This window comes from Trichogramma pretiosum, unplaced genomic scaffold, assembly GCF_000599845.2.
Source record: "Trichogramma pretiosum strain Unisexual culture from Peru unplaced genomic scaffold, Tpre_2.0 scaffold77, whole genome shotgun sequence".
NCBI classification, from domain to species: domain Eukaryota; kingdom Metazoa; phylum Arthropoda; class Insecta; order Hymenoptera; family Trichogrammatidae; genus Trichogramma; species Trichogramma pretiosum.
The window spans coordinates 302,134-327,065 of NW_019641667.1; the positions used below are offsets into that span (position 1 = coordinate 302,134).

General features: G+C 43.1%; 3 protein-coding genes across 6 annotated transcripts; all 3 read right to left on the minus strand.

Moving 5' to 3' along the window:
• Positions 1 to 14,186: 14,186 nt before the first annotated feature.
• Positions 14,187 to 16,219, minus strand: LOC106648574 (odorant receptor 13a-like). Of its 2 annotated transcripts, none has more exons than XM_023460299.1 (5): positions 16,154 to 16,219; positions 16,010 to 16,064; positions 14,672 to 14,794; positions 14,363 to 14,518; positions 14,187 to 14,290 (listed from the first exon to the last, which is right to left on the minus strand). In XM_023460299.1, exons 1-5 carry the CDS (start codon positions 16,189 to 16,191, stop codon positions 14,234 to 14,236), a joined length of 429 nt encoding a protein of 142 aa, XP_023316067.1. In that variant the 5' UTR covers positions 16,192 to 16,219; the 3' UTR covers positions 14,187 to 14,233. The 2 variants fall into 2 exon arrangements, with proteins under 2 accessions (XP_023316067.1, XP_014221023.1); XM_014365537.2 differs by having other exon boundaries at positions 15,965 to 16,064.
• Positions 16,220 to 16,241: 22 nt separating this feature from the next.
• Positions 16,242 to 16,977, minus strand: LOC106648466. The gene is made up of 3 exons (XM_014365389.1): positions 16,674 to 16,977; positions 16,328 to 16,610; positions 16,242 to 16,254 (listed from the first exon to the last, which is right to left on the minus strand). Exons 1-3 carry the CDS (start codon positions 16,975 to 16,977, stop codon positions 16,242 to 16,244), a joined length of 600 nt encoding a protein of 199 aa, XP_014220875.1.
• Positions 16,978 to 18,609: 1,632 nt separating this feature from the next.
• On the minus strand, positions 18,610 to 24,891 carry LOC106648528 (retinol dehydrogenase 12-like). 3 transcript variants are annotated; one of them, XM_014365466.2, is made up of 5 exons: positions 24,363 to 24,891; positions 20,968 to 21,049; positions 20,192 to 20,499; positions 19,771 to 20,116; positions 18,610 to 19,090 (listed from the first exon to the last, which is right to left on the minus strand). In XM_014365466.2, the coding sequence occupies exons 1-5, from the start codon at positions 24,478 to 24,480 to the stop codon at positions 18,883 to 18,885; spliced, it is 1,062 nt and encodes a 353-aa protein (XP_014220952.1). In that variant the 5' UTR covers positions 24,481 to 24,891; the 3' UTR covers positions 18,610 to 18,882. The 3 variants fall into 3 exon arrangements, with proteins under 3 accessions (XP_014220952.1, XP_014220953.1, XP_014220954.1); XM_014365467.2 differs by lacking the exon at positions 24,363 to 24,891 and adding an exon at positions 21,635 to 21,707; XM_014365468.2 differs by lacking the exon at positions 24,363 to 24,891 and adding an exon at positions 21,645 to 21,687.
• Between the last annotated feature and the right edge of the window lie 41 nt (positions 24,892 to 24,932).

Here is a 24,932-nt window from a genome sequence, read left to right on the forward strand (position 1 = left end):
GGTGACGGTCGTACCTACACACACACATGTGGCTACATACAATGTGTCTTTTGAGGAACTTTTACTTGCAGCAGCCACCGAGACAGCCCGTAAAAGTCCTAACATTTATGTATAACGCAATGTATAGCAGCAGCAGAAAAAAAAATCAACGGGTAAAAGTGCGTCAATCTTTCAATCGCATTGATCTCGCGCTCTAAGGTCAACGAGCGCGTGAGTATTATATTATAGGCCTGCGAGAGATACGACGCTCGGAAATTGCGTAACCGCGCGATAATGTATAAGATTAAGGATCGGTCCCAAGTTGCTGCCGTGCAAATTTAGGACTCTCTCGTGATATACCTACGTACGTAGGCGAAATCGCTGCTACATATACGCAGTTGCATACACGCCCGAAAAAAGAATTAACAGCTCGCGCCTATCGTAATCTAGAGCTCTGCCTGCGTGCTTTATACAGATTACACACATTATGGAGTGTGTGTACGTCGAGCCTCGTGCGAATTGGCAATATCGAGGCTTTCTATCGTTCTCATGTGTGTGTGTGCATCGATTGCGATAGGCACAAGTACACAATAATATTGTATGTATGTGCGAGCGAGCCACGGTCAGCTTTTTTTTTACGACACACAATACTTACTATACATGGAGTATAGTACCTTTCGACATGTTTGGCGTGAATTTTACACCCACTAGAGAGCCCCCGCGAGCCGATATGTGTGTGTTATGTTATACAGCGAGTGCGAAATTCGCGCGAGGGGGATCGATAGCCGACGCCGCGCGGCTACTTTACTACGCGCTACTACGTAAAGATAAGTATAATAATAATGCGGGATCGGCGATAGACAACACACTTTCGATTTCACTCTCGTACGAGCGAAACTAGATCGTCCCTATATATACAGTCTATTATAGCCGCGGCATGTGCGCAACGATCGGATACGATTCCTCGGAGAGGCTCCGTTTACACTGCCCTTTTTTTTCGTTGTTTTTTTATTCTATTTCGAAGCGCCATCCACTGTCTTTGATTCGAGTGTGTGTATTTCATACATTATATGCACCGCAGCGACTCGAGTGCAGAGTTAACTAGGCGCACGCGCGGGCGACGCGACAAGCCGTGACGATTACGACGATCGATCGATATGATATACTTATACGTCTGGCTTATTATTCCGAAGAAAAGACATTGACATCGTTTCGATTGTATACATCGCAGACGAGTGCATAGCTATATATCTGCAGTGCGTAACGCCGCGCACAGCTCAAGAGCTCGAGTGTCTCGGGAACGTGCATTTTTTTGTCCTTTACCTGAAATTGTTTGTGTAAGACGTTTGATAGAGCGTTAGAAACGTAGACTGGTCTGAGCCTTGATTTGAAATTGGAAATTATTTATACTTTTGTAGAATTATGCAAGGGTTAATATTCCAATAATCCTTTTGTATTGTATTGCTTCCTCATAGAGGAAGTTATGTGATAAGCTTGAAAATGAGATTTGGAACCAGACGTCGTAGGGAAATTTGGGTTACATACTTGGAAAATACGTTGAATTACTAACCAATGCCTGTATGTATGTTTGTCTCCTCGACCTGTTGGCTGAAATAGACAGTTTTTTGGACTTTCGTGAAATTCCAAATTCAAAAATGAAATACGAATTTTCCTTTTAATAACCAAACCCTTTCATTAATATAAATTTTTATGAGGAAACTCTTTGCCAACAAATTGGCAGTGCTTTTGACGCAAGTGACAAATCAATTTTTAAATTGGTACAAATAAAAAACACTTTCAACACATTTTATTGATCGTTTTTTAAGATCTAGCCTCTCTACCGCTAGATGGCGATTACCTTTATGCATAAATCTGCTAGTTGTAAACTGAAAATAATCATATGAGTACTACCATCTGAGCAATCAAAAAACACCCATTAGTGATTTAGTAGTATATTTAATTGTTGCAAGTCTTTTAGTTTATCCCCCCTCAGGTTTGAGCATTTATTTTAAAAATTATTATTTTTATTTTTTTTTTGTAAAAATATGTAAGGATTTATATTTTGGGAATTCCTCTGTGTTGTATAACAAGATTTATCGTAGTAAAAAGGGACATATTTGATGGCGAGCTGTTTAATTTCATTAACAGATGGAGCATTGTAAACTCGCAAACGGTAAAAAGTTTTCCGATTGGTATAAATACGAACACTTTCGTATTAATTTTTCACTGCTTGATTGGTCCGTTGTGAATCGAACTATCGTCATCGATATTTTTTATTTCTTTTTTATTTATCGAGACACTCGCACACGCACCCTCGAGATCGTAATATTACGTGTACATTGTATTTATCTCCTTCGCACGCGCGCTCACACGATATATCACGCGAAAATCAATCGGCGCTACCGATAATAAACTTGTTTGTTGTTTTTCGATCGATTTGTTCGACGCGCGGCGAGTCCCGCTGCCGCTATATATCTCGTATACTCGATCGCACATCTCGCTGCGGCACACAGCTCGAAGATAGAGCAATGGTACAACAACATCGTGCAAGTATACATTTATAAGTCCTAGAATGCCGAGAGGGCAGGCCCCCGGGATCCTTCGGAGTTATAAAAGCCGCAAAAAATAGCGTCGCATGGCGCAATCGCGCGACTTACATCTCTCGCGTACACGCACACACAATGGGGATCTCTCGAAAATTAGTACACGGTACAACTTGACGGTTTCCGCGTGGCAATCCCCGCATTGGTCACTGTAACGGCTCTAATTGCCTTCTTGTGCGCATTGCACACGAGCGATTCGAGTTTCGTAACGTATTATGTTCGATGACCCAAGAGTGGGAAATCCCCCCCAAAAGCTCTCCTATAGACCCCGAGCGAGCTTTTGCGCGGTGCGAATTCGAAATTGATTCGCAATATATATCTTATTACCCATATGTATCGGTGTGCTGCTCGCTGTTCCATTGTTCGACGCTCGAGCGATTGCATCCGAACAATCAATCATAAATAAAAATATATCCGCTGCAGCTACGTATCGCTACGTGAGAAATGTACATACACACACGGCATGCGTACTCCTTACATTAGTCAAAGGTAAAATGCGAGGATATATATAGGCAGTCGATAAAAGGGAGAATATGTCGACTGTCAAGTTCGAGTAATTTGTACGTCGTTGAGCTCTTGGCTGCAAATGTATTTATCCACTCGCTCGCTCGGGCTCTTACTTTGTGGCTTACTATAGGCAGCGCAATGTGCATTCCCCCGATTCGATTCGATCGATCGATCGATCGATCGGTCGTTTCGTCGGAAAAATGTAAACCATCTGAAATCTCACTCGGAGATAGAAATCACTCCTAGAGAGCCACGAGCGGATTTTGCTGCTTTTTTTTCTCCATCTCTCTCTCTAGCCTCTATATCAGCGCGATTCTACACACACACACACACACACACATTGTCGGGGATTTATAGCTACGGCATTTTTCTATAATAAGCTGCTGCAGCGAGAGATACTTTTACGGAGCGAAAGTCTCACGTGTGCGCCAACAAAACGCCGATCGCGTGTGTGTGAGAGAGAGACAGAGGGAACACAACCGATCTATTACGTTGAGTTTTTTTCTATTCTTCGTTCAAGTTTAAGTTAAAGTATACTCTACGAACGCACAAAGGTCGCGTAAAATCGGTTCGACCCGCAGGCAGATTTAGCGTGTTCGTGAGTAATGACGAAGCAGACTCGAAATTATAACGCGAAACTCAAGTTAATATAACGAGCTTTCATATAATAAGAGCTCGATTACAACGAGAAAATTAGAAACATTGTCAAGTAAAATATAAAATTGAATGCAGATTTAATGTAAGACCAGACATTAATTGTAAAGTAATCGGTATTTAATTGTATGTTCAAGGTACTTTTACATGAAATCTACATTGAAAATGTACGTATCGGTATCGATTTAATTTTGAACATAAAATGCACAAAAAATTCACATCAAAAGACTCAATTCTATACTCCATTAGAAATACTGTGATTAAAATCGCTCAAAAAATGGATTATTATTCAATCACGATTAAAGACATGTCTCAACCGCTAGATGGTGATGTACCTTTGTCTGTAAATCTGCAAGTGGCAAAGTAAACATAAATGTATAAGTAAAAAGGTTTGATACACACGATAGGATTAAAACTTCGTCTCTTAAGGACCGACCGCTAGATGGTTTCACATCCAGTATCCGAGAAACCCCCACACATTTGCATCGTTGGGTGTATACCGTGGAAATTTTCCTTGGAGAAAAGCCAGTGCATTTCAACTGCGGTCTCTGGTGTTGGGAGTCACACCATTATCAAAGCGTAACCTCAGTGGTATGGGAGGCGCAACCATATCGACTATAGGTACACGCTAATACACTAACACACACACTTACATATACACGCAAGACCCACCGTTAAGTAGAACGCTGAGGTTGGCCAATTAGCCTCGTAGCAGAAAGGGCCGTAATCAACTGAAAAAAAACCCCCACACAAGGTAACAAAGATCAGTAGTTATACGTGGGTCCATCCACGTGTGGTACAGCAACATCAGCAGCAATGAAGCAAAGTTTTGCTGGTAAATAAAGTATTGTTCTTCAATAAAGCCCCTCAGTCGCGAGTACATCCCAGACGACGGGACGAAGATTCGGCAGCCAACATACAAATCCCCGTTCTCATAAACGGATATAACAAGCAAATTTTTCCGGTCTCTCGATAACCCAGTTTCACTCGCTCCTCGTAAGCATAATTTATTCAAGGTGCTCGGAGCGAGCGATTGCAGCTCTCGCGCACGTGGCTGCTACGAACGGTTCCACCGCCGAGCTGCTCGTGCTTACTTTTTTTTTTGCGAAATTAGTGTTATAAGACGTCTTTGTATTGTGCTCGCGCGCGCTCGACCCTCCGCATGACTCGAAGGCTCCTTTTTTTCGCCCGCACGAAGCGTCGCGCGCATTACTTTTCGTGTCTCTTACCGTTAGCGCGTCATAATTAGCTCGACGTGCCGCTGCTATATATATATACTACGTCTCGACAACGATTCTTGCATATAATAATGCTACTACGTGTATTACGGTCACGCGCTCGACTCGCGAGAGGGCCAAAATGATTTTAATGCTCGAGCGAGTCCTCTGCTTTTGTCGACTCTGTGTGTCCTGCCCGTAAGCAGTATTACCCGCTTTACAAAGTCTCTCTCTCTCTCTCTCTCTCTCTCTCTCTCTCTCGGTCATTCGCCACAGAGAGAGAATGAGAGTATTTAAATTATTGCCCCCTTTCATCATCGTCATCATGGTGTACAATGCACAGATCACGTCGAGAGAGAGAAGTACAAAGTATATCGAACGTGGCTCGGCTCGCTCTCAGCTGCGCCAGCTCGGCATTATGCAGCGCGCAATTCATTCATGTATATAATCGTACTAATCTGCGCTTGTAAGTCCATTACTTTCTCTCTCTTTCATAGTAGTAGTACACACAATGTAATGCCTTCGTCTTGGATATATCACACGTATATCATCGTCGGACAACGACACGCACACATACATGCATATAGAGAGTTGCGTATGGTAAAATAATTGAAATTTTCATGGCTATATATGCAGGCAGCAGCATGGCCTAGGCTCGATTCGCTGCGAGATTGGCATTGTTTTCCTGCCGCGGGATCCCGACCGAGCACCGCACGCAACAACGACCGACCATAGCTATAGCCAGCACGCAAACCTCAAAAACCGAAATCAATCTCGCGGCTAGCTCGAGCAACACAGAGCTCGGGGGGTATAATGGCCCTTCACCCGATAGATCTCTCAGGCAGTTATATACTCTCCTCCGCGACGACGTCGTCGTCGTCTTTGCAACGCCACACATATAATATATAATATATAAATTTGCATTGTGTGCCGAGTTTTTCGCAGCGTTACGTGCTGCTGCCGTTGTTGTACGCATGTACGGCACACACACACACGGGCGAGAGAGAGTGAAAGCGTTATTATATCCAGAGGCTCGCGTTCGCCGATCGATTTTCGCATGGAAATCTGTAACGCCCCTCCCCCTCGCGGTCGCCCACGCACACACACAGCAGCAACTACAACAACAACAACAACAAAGCGCGGCTGGCCAGCAGCGGCAGTTTTGCGCCGAGTCATCAAACTCCGAGTCTAATGCACCACCACCACTACCGATCAACATCGGTATTATTAGGGACGCGCGAATTTTCACTTCGCATATACACGTATGCATGCACGCGAGAGAGAAACTTTGGTGCTGCAGCTGCTGCTGCTACTCTCGCGGTCGTCGGTTCGGTCGGTTTGGTTTGGTCGATGCAGACAGCAGCAGCGAAATTACGAAATGTTTCATTCTCTCGGTATTTATAGCATAGTTCTCCCTCGTAGTCGTAGTCGTCGTCGTCGTCGTCGTCGACACGATGGCAAACCGTAATGGCTCGTGATTTGCTTCGGGTAGTGTATATACACACCATTGTTGTGTTATAGTGTCGTTGGCTGAGGAAGAGGAGGCCATGGCTCACGACCTTATGTCGTTGCACAGAGGGGGGAGGCATCAAAATGACTAAATTTAATTCCACTTACTCCGTTTACGAGTACACGATCGTTTCGGAGCCTTCTAAATGGAACGAGCTCGTCGACGTCGACGAACACTAATAAAAGCGAACACGATCGACTTTGCACGAGAGCTTATATATACAGCGAGCGATCGAGTATATAGGACCTTTCGAGCGACGTGCAACAGAGAGAGAGAGAGAGAGACGATGATAGGCCCCGATACAATTTGTAATGGTGGCGAATAAATCAGGCGTTCACACCTCGAGCCGGCCGATGAATTAAACATGAGGCCCGCGAGCATTGTCATTCCGCATCGGCCTTTATTTTTATTTTTTTTCATTTAATCGTGCAGCACGCGAATATATAACCGAAATATACGTATGTGTGCGGCTAATCGATCATCGTCGCGCGCCCCGATTCGCTCATCGCGTAGCATGTAATATTATTAATCGCCTTATGTATGTATATGTGTAAAAAAAAAAATATGCACGGCTGACAGCTTATATTATAGCGGCATATCTCTTTCTCTCTCTCGTCGAGATTTTTCAAGGTGAGCTACGCAGCAGCAGCAGCGCGTAAGCGACAAACGATCGTGTGTGTAAGCGTACTTATACGCACAGACTTTTATGCAGCTCTCCCGCGAAAGAAGCTGCCCGCGCAGCGCATAAAGAGAGCTCGCAGAAATCGAAGGCGAGGGGCACACAACGCCACGAGAGGCTGCAGCGCGAGCTGTCTCGGTATTTCGTCACATGTATATAGAAATATATATGTACAAAGGTACCTATATACAAAGAGTCGAGTCAGCAATGGTCACGTAAAGCGCGTGGGCAGAGCTACGTGTGTATATAGGTATAAGTGTGCGCGAGCTGTGCTGCACATATCAACGCGCGAGCTACTCGTGTATATAGCTCGAGTAAATTACAACGAGAACGCGACACGCTTATGGGACGGACCACTACACGAAGAGTCCCAAAATGCAATTTTAACGGCAATTCTTTTTTCTTTTCGTGCGGGGCAGCTTAACGGTTCTATGTAGCCGACACGAACCAGCCGATTTTTCGGGGCCGATTCGCATCTATATATAACTCGAAAACTTCGAGCTACGTTACAATCGTCGATCGCGTCACAAAAATTCAGGCGAATCTCACGTAGACTCGTCACTACTCGTCGAGCATCACGATGTAGACACGCGACGCGAAAGTGAGAGAGAGAGCAGTGAGACTCGATATCGCGCAGCAGTGCAAATATTGCTCAACGCTTCGAGTCTCGGCCGTTTTATTAAACGAGAGAAAGAGAGGATGGTCGCGTAGATCTGCCCGCGGGGGCGCGATACTACCTCCCCCGCACTCGTTACATTAACTGTACTCGGGATCGGGATGTCCCATACGATCTCGCGCGCGTGTGTTTATACTTATACGGAGCCAGAAACGAGGCTATTACTTTACGATGTGCAGGTACTTAAATCTAATGCGCGATACATGCCGTCGCTTATAAGTACATTAAATAGCCACATGCAAAACGTGTGTGTGCGCGCAGTCGAATAATAACACGCGCCCGAGCGAGAGAGAGCTTGTACATCGTGAATATTAATTTCCCCAGAGCCACTGCTGCCGCTACTCAAACATATCTCGTGCGCTACGTACTATATACCGCTGTTGTACGAGTGCACGAGCTCAAATTTTTATACAACTGGCTTTTAGAGTAAACACGGCTCGTAAATTACACAATATACCGCAAAAAAAAAGAAACAAAAAAGATTTTGTGAATTTCGCGCGTGTGCCACTATATACGGGGGCCGAGCCGCGTGCTGCGCGCCATCGAGCTCTCTTTTCACGTCCAGTTTTATATTAAGTTCTGCTGTACACCGCGATCGTGGGCCTCGTTTCGGCTCGCGCGTGCCCGTGCTCGGCTGCATACCTTATTATACATATACCCGCCCGCTAACAACGGCAAGAACAACGCCGCGCGGATAAAAGCATAATTATGTCTCGTTCGCTGGAAATTTATATGTTTATAATAGAGGCGAGAATTATGTATAGGCGGCGGCTGCTGCACGTGTATACATAGGCGCCCAAAAGCAACCATTACCGATTATTTTACCGATCTCTCTCTCTGTCTCGGTCGCGTTCGCGAGCGCTAAACAGATGTAACGTGCAAGCCCACGAGCTCAAGGCTGCACACGCGCACACGAGTGCTGTATCATAATCGACGAGTGAGAAAAAGAGAGAGAGAGAAACAATGCGCTAATATACCGAGCGGAAGTTCGAAACGATCGCGTCTCGCCGATAAGACACTGCGCCGCACGTGTGAGACAGTGTACGACGCGGGAAGAGAAGGTGAAAGCGAAAGACGATACTCGCGCGCTCGGTACTTGCGTGTGCCTTTGCCAATATCGCTCGAGTCGACTCGAGACGCGCGAAAACGAGACTTGACGCGCGCGCACTCGAATATTACGTATTATAATGCGTATACATCTCCTAAAATATATGTGCATTACATAAAGTGTAATAATAATGTGTATTCCTCGTGAACGAGGCCACGGTTATACTCTTTTTTTTTCTTCTCTCTCTCTCTTTCGCTTTTCATTTAAGCTCGCTTTTGATTCGACCGTCTCTCGAGGCACGCGTTATTATATTTATGCCTCTCGTTCCATAATTCATTCGCGCTCGATATATATAATGGCAGCCTACGAGATGCGCTGCTGCATACATTCCACGGGTAGAAAATTACTTAATGCAGGCACGCGCGAGAACGACGTGAAAAAAAAAAAAACGAGAGCAATCATTTACACAAATGTGTGCGTACGCATCATCTTCGACGATACCGATCGCAATGATATTAGTACGATATAATAACATAGCTCGAGGGGTAGCAGCAAAAGAAAAAAAAAGAGCTGCTACCTGATGTCGCAAAGTATGATCAGCCCATCAATTATGCCGATGATCGATAGCGAGTCCATTATAATGTATTACTTATTATACTCGTTTCGCGCGTGCGAGGAAGTGATCGTTTTAGGAAGGCGAAAGTGTCAAGGTAAGTCGTTAATACCCGCGCGAGTACGTAATAATCGAGCGCTCGAGCGATCGCGATTGAAGAAGATGGAAAGTTAAAGAGTCTCTCTTCATTTTCACCCGTGGAAGATTGCAAAAAAATAAAAGTCAAGAAGAGGTCTATAATTAAAAAGCCGTCCGAGCACATCCGATATCAAAAAGAGGAAAAAAAAAGAAGAAGAAGAAGATGAGATAAAAATTCGGCGTGTGTATATAACTCGTCGACGATAATATAACGTAACCGCGTAAGAGGAGGATATTACGACGCGTTGATATTTGCGCTTTCAAATGTAGCAACATACATACATAGCTCAATCGCATCCAAGATCGAACGTCTGGCATACTAAGAAGAAAGATGATGAAAAGTGTGTACTTCAAATCGGTAGTCCCGAGGCGAATGATACTACGAACTTCTATATAACTGCTCCCGCGTGCGCCAAAGGATGTGTTTATGGTACGGACAAAACGGATATAACTGCATCTCTATATTCTGCTCTCGCTCGCTCGCTCGCGGGAGCCTAAGCAGCAGTTTACGATCATTTTTCCTCGTTTTTTTTTCTCAAGCGGCGGCACGAGAGCTGCTGGCACAGACAAACAAACAAAGGGCAATATATATACCCGTACGGTATATATATATAAAGTGCCACGATCGCGCGCATGCACTTTCACTTTCGCGCGCGCGCCAAACACACCAAGCAGACGTAGTAGAGCGAGAGCACCGAACGCAAGGGAATTGCTACTCGATCTTCGTGTATATATAATGCACCGAGTCGCGAGTCGCTGGTCTATATACACTCCCTCGGAAGTGCAGTACTACGAGGCGCCGTCAGGAAGTGTCTTCGCGCCGAGTCGATATCGCGCGCACCGCAATTCTCGTTGTTGTCGTTGTTGTTGCTGTTTTTTTTCTTTCACTTTCGTAACACCGTAATAAATGATACGAGAGCTAGGTAAGAGCTTGGAATCGGATTGTCACAAGAGAGAGAGAGAGAGAGACATTGACTATATCGATTTGACGAAACGATCGTTGCTCTTTCAAGGAACTGCCATCGCAGCGGCGGAAACCGGTGAATGAGCTGGCGCAGAGTATATGAGTGTAAAAGCTTTCGCAACGATCGTGTGCATGTATATGATACGTATGCAGCGATCGCGGGACATATTAGGCATTAATACACGCATGTGTGACGCGTGTGATTTTTTCCTCTTTTTTTGTGTTGAGGGCGAAAATCGTGTCGGATCGTTACGCAATCGCGTGCATGCGTAAGGCGAGTCGACACACAAGAGCACCGAGTCCTTGATCGAGATCGCCTCCGTATACGAGCGAAGATACATTGCACCGAGAGAAAACCAGAGAGATGCAAAAAAGCTGGCTGCACTTTCGATCGAAATCGAATATCTGCGTAGAGGTGCAGTTGTAAGGGGTAAGAGAGAGAGACTTACCAAGAGGGCCAAGCTCGCGATGGTGAGGCTGTCATTTCGGAGCCTCATGATGAGACTCTGAGAAAACTCGTTGGGGCTGCTCCCTCGCTCGGAGAGGAGCAAGCACGTGCTCTGCCGCGGCTGTTGCGATTTCCAAAGGGGGGCCTCACTCACTGCTCACTCACTTGTACTCTCCCTGTGCGGGATCACTGCACCATTGCACACATGCACCGCTACAACTATATATTATACTACTACTACTACTACTACTACTACTACTGCTATTGATCTTTTCTCGCATGTGCGGCCCCCGAGTGCAGTCACGCGTGTAAAAACAGATATGTATCGGTATCTACTATGAGTCGAGAGTCACACACACGGGAGGCCCAGAAAACGTTTAATTCCCGCCGCTAACCGAACGCCAACTGAGATCGACTTTGGATCCCCATGCGCCGTAGCCGTCGTCGTTGGTCGTTCGATGGAAAGTCCAGTCGAGCGCGTAAGCGAGAGCAGTTTGGATTACGGGGGCAGCAGCAGCAGAAAGAGAGAACCGCATACATGTGCCTCTTGTCCCTGTGTGCCACCGCCGCCGCTGCTGCTGTTGTTGTCGCACTCTTTTCGATTATTATTACGCGTGCGTGTGTGAGTGCGAGTGAGTGGCTACATTCGCTTTCTCGCTCGCTCGCACGGAGAGCTTTTATTCCTTTTTTTTTTTTGCTTTTTAATCGGAGCCATTCCGTCACGATCAACGAGGCACACGCATCGGACAGCAGCAGTAGTAGTATTAGTAGTAGTAGTAGTAGTCAGTAGTGGTAGTGGGATTCGCGCGTATAATACAGAGAGAGAGAACCGCGTTCGATACAACGCGTAGGCGCGAGAGCTCGAGCCGCAGAAACACGGCGAACGAGTTTTTTTATCCTTCGATTTTTTTTTTTCACTTTTTTTTTGTTGCTCGTATTGTATATAAAGCTGCGAAATCCCTGGCATTAGCCGAGGTGCGTACGGACCGAACGGAAATCGGTGCGCAGGAGGATATTGAGGATGTTTGTTGCGTTGGTCCATTCATCGGAAGTAGCGAGCGAGACTGCAGCAATAACAAAATTCGGCATATATTTATTTTTCCTCGCTATACACGCGTATACCTCTCATAGGTCACGACGAATCCTCCCGCGCGCCACAAGGCCGAATCCGATTCACGCGCTAAACTCTCGATCGGCATAATATTTAAATACGCAAAGCGATCGCGCGAGCTTCTGAGTAATTTTTAAAAGGATATCTCTCTAACACGTATCGAGCTGTATAGCGGGAAATTAAATATACCAATGAGTACGTGTGTTGCGTGGGTACAAGTGCACGCATAAATATACACGTATGATCGATCTAGTTTTCTTTGGGGCAGTACGGCGCACGTACAACGCGTTTAATACTTCGATATTATACATATGGCTCGATCCATTGCGAAACTGGAGATCGCGAACGACGACGTTATTTTTACAATTATGTCAAAGGCGCGCGTACTCGGCGATCCAGTTCGCGGCACGGCATCTCTTTTGCCCCTGTTACATATTTCATGTTATTTAAACACTCGAGTCTGTAAAAGATCGACTCGCTCGATAACTCTCGATGTTATTATATGACCTTGCTCCTGTTCCACAATACTGTACGGAGTTAAGTGAGTTGAGATATTTGTCGCTGCATCCCTCGCGCATTACACATGTATACCGAATCGACGAGTGTCTGCGTGCAGTCGTGCGCGCGTGGGTGGACATCGTTGCGCCATGGATGAGTTGCGCACAGCTGCCATGCGACGACGACGACGACGACGACGACCTTGCGCCAAGGCAGCCGCTGCATCGAGGAATTATACACCGCACGGTATTTATGTATTAGCTTCGCGCGCCACATTTTCCATCCTTTGTGCAGTATAAGTATACGTGGGTTCGCGTTCAATCGGATAAACAGCGCGCTTCTATACGGGGGCCGCCCGCGATGATCGACGACGACGACTCGCGAGGCACATTTTTTTCTACTATGCTAATCGAAGAGAATCACGGGCGCAATTAGTTCGGGGGGCCCCTGAGAGAGTGTAGCGCATCGATTTGATGCACTTTGTTATAAAAGGGCTCCTCGCTCTCATACTCTGTTGTGTGTGTAAGTGTGTGTGTGTGTGGGGGGCCGACAAATAGTATTCATTTTTTGCGTTGCACGACGTACAGTACAGTGACAAATGAGTCGACTCTCGAGCTCTCGCACTCACGGGCCAATTCGCACGCGTGTATACACGCTTTAATGTATTAATTACGTTTTATTATTCCGCTCGATTTATCACGCGGACGAGCAAATGTGATTGTGTGTAGCGGCTCGATTATTATATTATTGCGAGCATCGCGCAGAAGTAATACGATTCGTCGTGTTTATTTATTTATGTACGAAGCACGCGCGAGCTGGTGCGCGCTTTGATCTTCGATTCGATCGCCGATCGATCGATCTCTACCCCCGCGTAACGATCGTTATTATACGTACCCCTCCAAGATACACTTTAAAGGGAGCCGCATGAGCTCAATCTTTCACTCGATTCAAATCGTCGTTTTATGCGATAATCATCGTTCCTCTAAATCGAATTTGCAATTGCACGACTCGCTCGCGCGTGTGCGGGCCTCGTCCGTCTCGCTTTTTTCTTCCCTTCGGTATTTCCAGATTTTCGAATACTCATCCGTCTCTGCTATACTTTTTCGTTTTCTTACGCAGCGATCGCTTTTATAGCTATTTTATACTCGCATTAATGTATATTGTTTTCGACGAATTAGTTTTGCCTTGGCATATCTTTGAGGAACCTCCTTCTTCCTAAAAGCGAATTCCACCTGAAAACGGAGTGAACAAAAAAAATCCACCGCGACGACGACGTCGGTATTGTTCCATCCTATTTAGGAGACTTATAGGCTTGCCGCACACACACATAATAGCTGACCTCGATCGATCATTCGCGTGTATATGTATACAATATAATCCGATAATGAGGCAGCGGCTTTCATCGCAGCTACAGCGTTTCGGCGAAAAATAGCTGTGTGCCTTCTATACTCGTTTCGACGATGAGTGGAGCTTTTAGAAGGACTGATGCATTCTATTCTAATGTCTTATCTATCGAACAAGTTTATTGCGCTACTCGAGTCAACACATAACATATTTTTCTCCTCCTCCTCCACCTCATCTTCTTCTTTCATCTTTCTTTGACCGCCAACAGCATCGATAAATATCCGAGCGACGTCTTGCCGATCTGCAAAAAGCGAACGAAGCAGAGAAAAGCAAATGGAACGACGACGTATATATATTATATTATTATACGTACGATCGCGAACAGTCTGAAGGACAGCACGCAGAATTTTCCGGCCGTCACCTGGAGCGGACGCTGCGCCCTTTCCATGATCAGCTGCACGCTCCTGGCGTCCCTCTTGTCCAGCGCCCACCAGCGGCACTCGTACACGGCCACCAGTAGATCGCTATTCTGCAGTTTAATTTTTTTTTTTCATTTTTTTGCATGCAAATGATACATCGGTTGCGTACATATAAAAATATAACAATAGCCCCGCGCCCCGAGATAAGGCAAATAAAAGAACTACATACTATATGTGGAATTTACGATTTGTTATATACGCACTCTGTCGTTGAGCTTTTCAGCGACGTAACAATAGATGTACAAATCGCCCGTCATGTAGGCTATAAACAAAATCATAAATGTCACCTGGAGGTACGGCAACTCGAGCGATACGTTCGTAATTATCTGCAACCGACAACGGCAACAATTTTTATTACGAAAAATAACGTCAATATTATAATGTATATGGGCTATATCGCGTAAACTGTTCCCCCTTTTTTTCATTTGATTTTTCATATTTTATTCTGCTTCCCAAGGGTTAATATGAAAAAATTATTTAAACGTGATTTTTTATGTAAAATTTGATGAGGAATTCAAATTTGATGTCAAAAATCATATTCATAACCTTCAAATACCTTAATTTCCAAAAATAAGCCTCAGAGCCAAAAATAAACATGTTCATATCCAGCGATATGGCCCATACTGTAATATGTTCATCTTTACATGCAAATGAAACTTCTGATACATTTTGATCATCGACAGACAAACATACTTGCGATATATTAGATTTTGAGCCTTTTGATTCCAACGGATGGAGCCTTGTAAACTTGCAAGTGGAAAAAAACATTTTATTTTATAAAATGACATAGCTTCGTACTCACGCAACGTAATATTAAAATCAATGAAGACTTGATTAGTTCATGAAAAGAGTCAGTATTCATTGCGGCAAGAAAATAAAAATGAAAGGCTTCCAAAAATTAAATATTTTTTGCCAAATGTGCGCAAAATAATGCCGTGACGCTAATGCCTTTAAACGCCACACGACATCCGAGTCGCATCATCGGAGAATGATGCTATTTCGCGAGCAAGCAAAGTTTTATTTAAATCAGTTTTCTGAAGAATTTGCTCGGGCTTTTTTGGAAATTGTAAAAAGGTAGTTTGGCACGAAAAAAGTGTCAGCAAATCGGGTATATCAAGACTACATCTATTCGTCGGCGTAAGACGTAAATATATAGAGATCAAATTAATTTCTATCACTTGCGGATTCTTCATGCTCCATCTGTTGATAAAATCAAAAAGCTCGCGATCGAATTGGAATCGTATAAGTCTCAGAGCCCACTGACATATAAGATATTTATTAATAACTTGCGAAATTCGGTATGTGGGCTATATCGCGTCAACTGTCCCCCCTTCTTTTTTATTTGATTTTTCATATCTTATTCACCCTTGACATGATTTTTTCATGTTTAAATAATTTTTTCATAATCACCCTTGGGAAGCAGAATAAAATATGAAAAATCAAATGAAAAAGAGGGGGGGACAGTTGACTCGATACAGCCCATATATATGTCTCACGCTGATCAATAGATAGCCTTGCAGGCAGAATTGAAAAATGCACACGGTTATTTGCAGGAGAAACAGCTGGTTGAAGGTGTTCTCGATTGTCTCCGTGAACCTTGAGCACATAGAGTCGAGAGAGACGTATGCAAATTAGTTTATAGATAATCGTCGATGAGGGCTATTAAAAATTTTTCGTAAGACAACTTATTGAGCTCGTTGTGTCGCGCGACGATCTTTCTCATCTCCCGCGACCAATCCTCTCGACCGACCTCGAGCCGGCAAAAGTCCTCGGTCAGCTGCTGGAACTGTCCGCAGAGATGCATCACGAGCACGGCGAAGAAGCCGTCGATCGTCGCGTAGGCCGTGGTGGCGAGGAACGTAGTGACGCCCTGGAGGAACCAGAGCGTCTCGAACCAGGGCGAGAGCATCCAGGCCGCGGGGAAGTGCGACTCCATGAGGAAGCTCTGCTCCTGCTTGCGCGACATCACCACGAGGCGAAGGACGAGAAAAATGGCGGAGGTCGAGTAGGCGACGCCGATGCAGAGGATGGCGATCCGACGGCCCGATCGGGCGTTCAAGAGCATTTGAAGGATTCGATCGGGTTGGCGGGTTACGGATCGCTGCCAGTCTGCGTAGATCTGGTCGAGTAGATCACTCAGAGCTGTGAATCATGTACGCGTAATTTCTTTTACTCATCCGCGGGGAAATGCCCGTGCGTACTTACCCTCGGAATTATACCGCATGGCGACGATCTTCATGCAAGCCACGGCAATGGGTAGGACTGCGGTCGAGAGGATGTCGATGATCAGATCGAGATCGCCTTCCGCGAAGTACAATTTGGTCGTTTGCGGAATCAGAATGATGTTTAGACACAGCATCAGTACGAAGTAAAATCGGAAATCCGAAAAAATCTTGTGAATCTTCGAGTGTTCCGAATCATTGTACGGCCAGACGCCCAAAAAATTGAGGAAGGGACGACTGAATCCGATGGCGAATTCGGCGTTCGACCAGGGGTCGTCACTGGACATGTTCAGAGAAATGCAGCGTATACGAGGCGAAGAGAAAAAAGTAAGACGCAGTTGTGTGGACGTAAACAGCCGAGAGAGGATAAGTTTTACTGCGCAGTTTCGAGAGAGAAAGAGAGGCAATACTTCCAATGAATAATTGATCGAGAGACCGAAGCGAATCATCAATTATATCATAACATAAGTCCATGTTTAGCATTATTACGATCGCTTGGCTCTGCGGTCAGTTTTCTGCTGCTGCTGCTTGACTAAAACGACAAATTATTCATAAAAACGCTTCCGTCCGTCCGTCGACGACGACGTCTCTCTCTCTCTCTTTCTCTCTCCGGAGGAATTGCAGATCGATTGTGAATAATAATTTCCTAAAATTACGCAACGAGAGCCCGGCGCTTCGACCGACCGCAAGTGCGAAATAACGTGTAAAATAGAAAGCGATTCACGCGCACAGCGCAAAAAAAAAGTAAAAAAAATTACACCGACATAATCTCAAGAGAACGAGAGAGAAGTAGTGTTTGCATTGAAAGTAGTAAGTATTATTATGGTGGTCAAAATTCATTCCCATTACAATATTATTATGCATGCGATCCCGCAGAAGAGATGTGTATGTATAAAAACATACACACAAGTGCGGCTGATCTGCGCGGCAACAAAGAATCGTACTTGTACACTTTCATCGAGTGCGATGGCGAGTATACATCGAGCGCGCCCTTAATGAAGAGAAAGTTTTCCCCAGCTCCGACGTTTTTCGGATGTAGTGGCTTAAAACGCCGATGATCGCCTCGGAGCGACGCACGATCGGATGGACGATTACGCAGCTTGCCAGCAGCGGTATATAAGGCCCAGAAAAAAAGCACCAAAACGTCGTCGCGTGTGTACTCGCGAAAAGAGATGATTTCATCTGCGATTGCAGCTTTTATGGAGGCGGAGATTTGAAGAAAAAAAAATTACTACTTCGGTAGCGCGGCTTTTTCGATTGATACTTATAGCCTAAATTTATTGCACTACTCGTATGTATGATACGCGAAAGGCTTTTTTGCCCCCGAGTTGTAGCCCACGCGACGTTTACGACGAGTTATTACGACGATCATATGTACGGATCGAGCTCGTTGAACCTTTTCGCAGAGAGCCCCGCGAGCGCCAAGTAGTGTACTCGGAGAAACATTTTTATTTGTGAGTGTGTTTATGTATACACAGCGCGAGCTTTTATTGCAAACTGCTTCCGTTTGCGAGCGGCTAAACATTCAACAAATATGTATGCATCGTTAAACGTTACAACGTTTTTTATAATCGATGAAAGGGGACGATAATGCGCTCGTTTCAATTGGCGAATACAGCTTTGAAGAAATATGATTTACTTTAATATATACATGCGTCTTTAATTTCGCGTATACATCAAACTATGTTTATAAGTGGTTGATATTTACGCGGAGGTAATTAAATTATAATAATATTTTTATGGAACGAATCGTGTATATAGTAAGCGCTGTACACAGATTTTCAGTTTTATACAGCATTTTTTTATTATTATTTTATACATTTTATACATGGTATACAATGTCGGCAGATGCAGCTTCGAGATATGCTCGCGCGCGCCGCGCACGATTATTACATTATACTATATTATATTGGCCACACACGCGTCGCGCGACGTCGCGCAGTAGAGCGAGAGATTTTCATCTCTCCGGACGAGTTTTTCCATATTATAAATAAATTAGCGATGCGGAGAGTGCGCGCGGGACGGTATTTTATAATTTTAGTTATGCGCTCGTATAAAAGTCGCGCGCGACTCGAATCACCGACCGCTATATAATAATATGATCGTAGTCGTATCTCAGGAAAGCATCGTGTACGAGCGAAAATTGATGGTTTACATATGGTATGGAAAAATCTCGCGAGATACGCGACGAATTAATTAGACGACGAGGAGATGCCGGAGTGCACCTGGTTGGCGGCCATCTCGGCGGCGGCCGCCGTCATCTCGACGTTTATCTTGTCCAGCAGCTCGTCCATGTCGTCGGTCTGGGGCAGGCCGCAGAGCCTGAGGCTCTCCCGGAACAGCCTCTCGGCGTCCTCGTCGCTCTCGGCCTGGGGCGCTGGCTTGGCCGGCTTGCACTCTCTGTACAATACAGGCAAAATTTTAATCGAGTTAAAATAGATCGGGGCTGTGTACTGACCAGAATAGAAGTGCTCAACATTTTGTGGCAACATTTTATAGACTTTCAAGTGAGTCGTGTTCTGACTTATACGATTACGTTTATTTTGCTATTTATTGATTGGTTGGCATAGTTTCTCGCCATCTAGCGTTAAAGGCTCACAGTAGTATTGTCGTATTGAAAACATAGATTAAATTAAATTTTTTCGTATGAATTGAGTAACATTATCGTTAATTTTTGTACTAAGAAATGATTTTAATCGGTAAATGCTGAAGGCGAGGGTTCTCAGCTCATGGAAGTTGTATGGAACAACAGGATTACATTTGCATGCATTCGATTAAATTACTATTTTATACAATTATTTTACGTTGCCACTTGCAGATTCGCAAATAAAGGTACTCGACATCTAGTGGCAGAAGCTAAAAGTAGTATAATCATCGTATTCAAAGCGGTTGAATACTAATCTGATCTTTTTGAAACGTTTAAAATGTTTTTCTTTTCTGGTCGTTTGAAATGCGCTTAATATTTCTAACACAGCTTTCAAAAATCGCAAAACATGTCATATATCAAAACATTTCAAATGGTCATTTTATTCGCCCAGGTCACAGCGGACTACAAATAATATTATACATCGTTTACTCACTCGTAGTAGCAACCCGAGTGATTGAGAGCCTCCTCGTCGATGGCGCAGTGGATTATCGTCTGGGCCGCCTGCTCGGGCGTCTTGAACAGCGGCACGCAGCAGCGGACCAGCATTCGGGCGGCCTTGAACAGCAGCAGGCCGCCCGCGTCCACGAGGCTGCGCCTCAGGTCCTCGGCCACCAGGCCCGGATTCAGCGAGTACGCGATCACCCCCGACAGGCCCAGCTCGCGCAGCTTCCTCTCGAGCGCCCGGGTGAACAGCAGCACCGACAGTTTGCTCTGGGAGTAGGCCTTGGTCGGGTCGTACAGCTTGAAGCCGTTCAGATCGTCGAAGTTCATCTGACCGTCTGTGTGTGGCGTAATACACAAAATCGGTATCGAAACTTGCTAGCTCGAGCGGAAGCTCGTTGAAATGTACTCACATTTGTGCATCATCGAGGAAACGTTGACGATGCGACAGGTGATGTTGTTGTTTTTCCTCAGTCTCGGCAGTAGCAGCATCGTGAGAAAGAAGTGGCCGAGATAGTTGGTCTGGAAGTGCACCTCGAAGCCGTCCTGAGTCCTTTCTTTGCACGACTGCAGCACCTCGGCGCAGTTGATCAGGGCATTGACGTAGGGGGTCGTGGCCGTCAGCTCGCAGACGAACTCGCGTATGCTCTTGAGGCTGCACAGGTCGAGCATCATCGGGATCAGCTGGCCCGGCCTGCCCTGGTACTGTTTGCTGCTGCGACTGAATGATTGAAAAAGAAGATGAAACAATAATAATTGTAAGTACAAAAGTCATATCATTGTTGAGAAAACTTTATATTCATTGCAGATTCAAAGTAAAATTAGACATTAAAAATGAATTAACCGATTATATTGAATATTATTTAAGGTACTTTTATATGAAATCTTCGTTGAAAATGTATGTATTAGCACTGATTTATTTTCTTACATAAAATGTAATCATACACGTAATTTTTATTGCAATTTTTATTGATTTATTAAAATTCAGATAATGATTTATTTTTTGTATTCATTGATCAACCCACCACTAGATGGCGAATACTTTTTTATCTGTAAATCTGCAAGTGGCAAAGAAAAAATAAAACTGTATAAGTAGAAGCAAAGTTTAAGTGACCTATATTGTATGTATCCAAATACCTCGTATACTCCATCGAGTGAGCTTTAATTATTTCACAACATCGTTACTTACTTTGATGGTGGTTTCGATTTAATATCCTCGATCGCATTCATACATTTTTTCTTGTCTCTGCTTGTAATGATGACTTTGCCACCTTTTCCGGAAAAAAATGTCAATTTTATTATAAAGTACTTAATAGCCAACAAAGCATATTTGATATCGTAATCGCAGTTGAAATGTAAGCTTGACAGAAAAAAAGTTGCTTCAATATGAATTTTTAGCGAAATTCCCTTGAAATTTTCCTTCTAACTACTGTTATTAAACCACTACTTAATGAGTTGAAATTGATATTGGATTGCTATTTCGAAAATTGACTCTGTCATAAATGACGAAATGAGTAACGAACTTCGATTGTTTAAAGACTGATACTTGAGAAGACATGATTTCAACATGCAACTTTGAGCTACAAATAAAATTTCTTGATCGAATCGTGCTCTTTGCAGTGATGATATTAAAAATCTAAATTAACTATTTACTATCAAAACCCACAAGTTTACCAAAAAAAAACGTGTTTTAAACCATATACTATTTTTATATGGTTAAAATAGATATAAATTATTTGAATTTTGAAAAAAACACAAAATAGTTTTATCAAAATAATGAATTGTTCATCCCAATATCAACAGAATTTGATACAGTGACAAATTTAATTTCGTTCCCAATATCACGTTTGTACTACCATTTTATACTTTATCATATTCGATTGAATATTCTCCTTATAATATTGTTTGCAAGTACAATATGATGAAATGTTCGTAGGAATTTCGGCACAGTTTTAACGACATGCAAGTCCCTCTATGTATAGCAGTTGCTGGTAGAGGGGGAACAAGAAACTATCACAATCGCAGGATCACCTAGCTAATACTCGAGTAGTGTGTGAGGATATCGTCACTGGTTTACCAGATAAATTTCGTGTTTACAAATTGGTGAATTCGAGGTAAAGCGTTAGCTACTCGATACGCTTAACCTCTAATATTTTCTCGAAGAAGATCGTGAAAATCCAGAGTGAAAATACATACGATAAAGCGAGTAATGGAAATTAACGAAGACACAGATAGGTATAACTATTTTTCTGCATACCTATGATATCTTTTAAGCGATTGATCAAACTTGATAATTTTCCAGCGTGAAGGAAGAGCCAAAAAATATTTGGCCAGACGCAAGTGACGATAATGATTTCGATCCGGTGGATCCGTGCAAAGTCGAAAACTTTGAAACATTCACGATCCATGAATCATCCGTGAGTTCAATCATTTCATTTATGCGCTAATTTTCCACCGTCAAAAACTATTACACAATTTAAATTTTAGACAAAAATCATGGATGAGGTTATGTCGTAAAAAATATTCTTTGATTTTGAGTGCAAAGATGTTAAGATTGAAGCGAACCCTTCATCGACAGCCGTTTGCAAAACTAAACATCAGAGTTATCCACCTACTGTGAAAATAGAACATCAAATCCAGACAGATGGCACAAATGAAAAAGTAATCATTGATTTTGAGTGCAAAAATTTAAAACCTGAACTGAAGTATCCACGTAAGACCAAGTGGAAAGCTGAGTATCAAAGTTATCCATCTATTGTGAAATTAGAAAACGGATATCATACCAATTACTTTAATGATAAAGTTCAGATAAAAAAAGAATCCGATTACGATCATAACTATCAATCTCAAGAAAAGTCTCTATTAGAGCTTGATACGTCCGAGGAGGTAAGAACATTTGAAAACAAAACACAACCCAAATTATATAATAAGAAGCATAATGATTTGGGTCGTAAGACTTTTAAACAAGAAGAGAGTGTAAAACAAATTAATACGATATACGAATCTCACATCAGATCTCCTATAACGAAGGTACACGATCGTAGCAAACCCTTTGAATGTGAAATATGTCAACATTTATTTATCCGCAAGGTTCACTTCACTCAACACATAAATTCAGTACATAATCATAGCAAACCTTTCGAATGTGATATTTGCCACAAATTATTTGCAGAAAAGGGTAACCTCAATGTTCACATAAATACAGTACATAACCTGATTAAACCCTTTGAATGTGAGATTTGTCACAAATCATTTGGAGAAAAAGGTCACCTAATAACTCACATAAATACAGTACATAATCATAGCAAACCCTTCGAATGTGATGTTTGTCACAAATCATTTGGACAAAAAGTTAACTTAAAAAGGCATTTGAATGCAGTTCATAATCAGATCCAACCCTTTGAATGTGAAATTTGTCACAAAGCATTTGGATGTACGAATGTACTCAAAAGTCACATGAATGCAGTTCATAAACGCAGCAAACCCTTTGAATGTAAGATTTGTCACAAAACATTTGGAAAAAAAGAACATCTTAAAAAGCACCCAAGTACAGTTCATGATCGTTGCGAATCCTTCGAGTGCGGCATTTGACACAAATCATTTGAATACCAGAAGACTCAAAAAATACAGAATCGTGAAAAACCCTTTGAACGTAATGTTTGTCACAGATCATTCACCTATTAAAGTAACCGGGAAACTCACATAATGGAGGTACATAATCAGAGCCGACCCTAAAAGCGTCTTGAAATATTTTAATGCAATGTATTCTTCCAAAATCACACAAGTATGCTACTCAATCTCAGGAAATCGTTCACCTCGTTTATCCTTCATATTTTTAAAGAGTAATAAACGATTAATTTAAAATTGTTACTAATTTTGTCATGATTGTCTATAAAACCTTTTTTTACATTTTTCGCATTCAAACATAAAATACATTTCCAAGGTACCTACCTAGAAGCAAGGATTATTCCCTAAACTTCACATGCTGATTCCTTCAGCTGATTTCAATACACGCAAAAAATTCAACAGCATCGATGGTTGATAAAAAAAGGCTTTACGAGTAGTAAAAATTCAAGCCAGCCCATGCAAAGTATATCGTGTATGTATCGAATGATTGAAAGATATTATTTCGCAATAATAACTTTATCTACCGTCTGTACACTATGGAGTACTATAAATAAATAAATCAACTATAGAAGAAAGCTATTCGGTCGAAAGTGTCCAAATTAATTTTTTTAGGTATTCATATAACCTTGTTTCTTGTACTTTCAAGTAGAGTAATCAATGATAATCAAGAATTTATAATCTTACGATCCAATTAATTGCATAGATTATTTCCAATAGTTTTATTGTCGCATAAATTGCCAGTTGTGTTTTTAATAAGGTCAAAGAAGTTCCATCATATCGGGTATAATATTTTTTATTGTAGTAATTTGTTACGTAACAATAATTTGAATAAAAATAAGCAAGTAGATAATCGTCGGAGAGAAATAACACATACCGATTTTCGCTTGTACTACAATGCGGCTAGTAAAAAATCACACTTTTGTTCGTTTAGAAATTGCAAGAGAAAGAAAGACAAACCTCTCCAGTAGAGATCTCGGGCGGTCTCCTTGCCCATGCCCGCGGTGGCGCCCGTGACGACGAACACCTTGCCCTCGAGACGAGCTATACATTGGCACTTGCTGCTGAATAAGCCCATATTATACGCGAGACCCAACGAACAAACAAAAAAGTAAAGAAAAGAAAATTGCCTCTCTTCAACGAGCTCTTTTCAACGCGCCATGTCGATACGAAGTGTACTTACTACGCGGGGTGTATGAGCAATGTCTATGTATCAATCGCAGTGCACACGCGGTGGCGGCCGTGTGTAATATTACATGTAGAGGTAAATTATTAAAAAAAGCGCGCGCACGCGGCCGATTTCTCGGAGCCGTGTGGGTATAATGGGTAGAGCAGCAGCTAGCAGTCGAGGACGGAACACACGTTCGCGTGTCCAATCGCAGTCGCGCGGTCGATTTATAATTGAAAGATTAACTTTTTATTTCCAATCGCGCGGGAGACGTTCGCGTGTATACATATAAAGCAACCCTCCGCGCGTGCTGCCCGTTCACTCGATACTGCCTTGCATCGCTGCTATTGTTATTATTTACA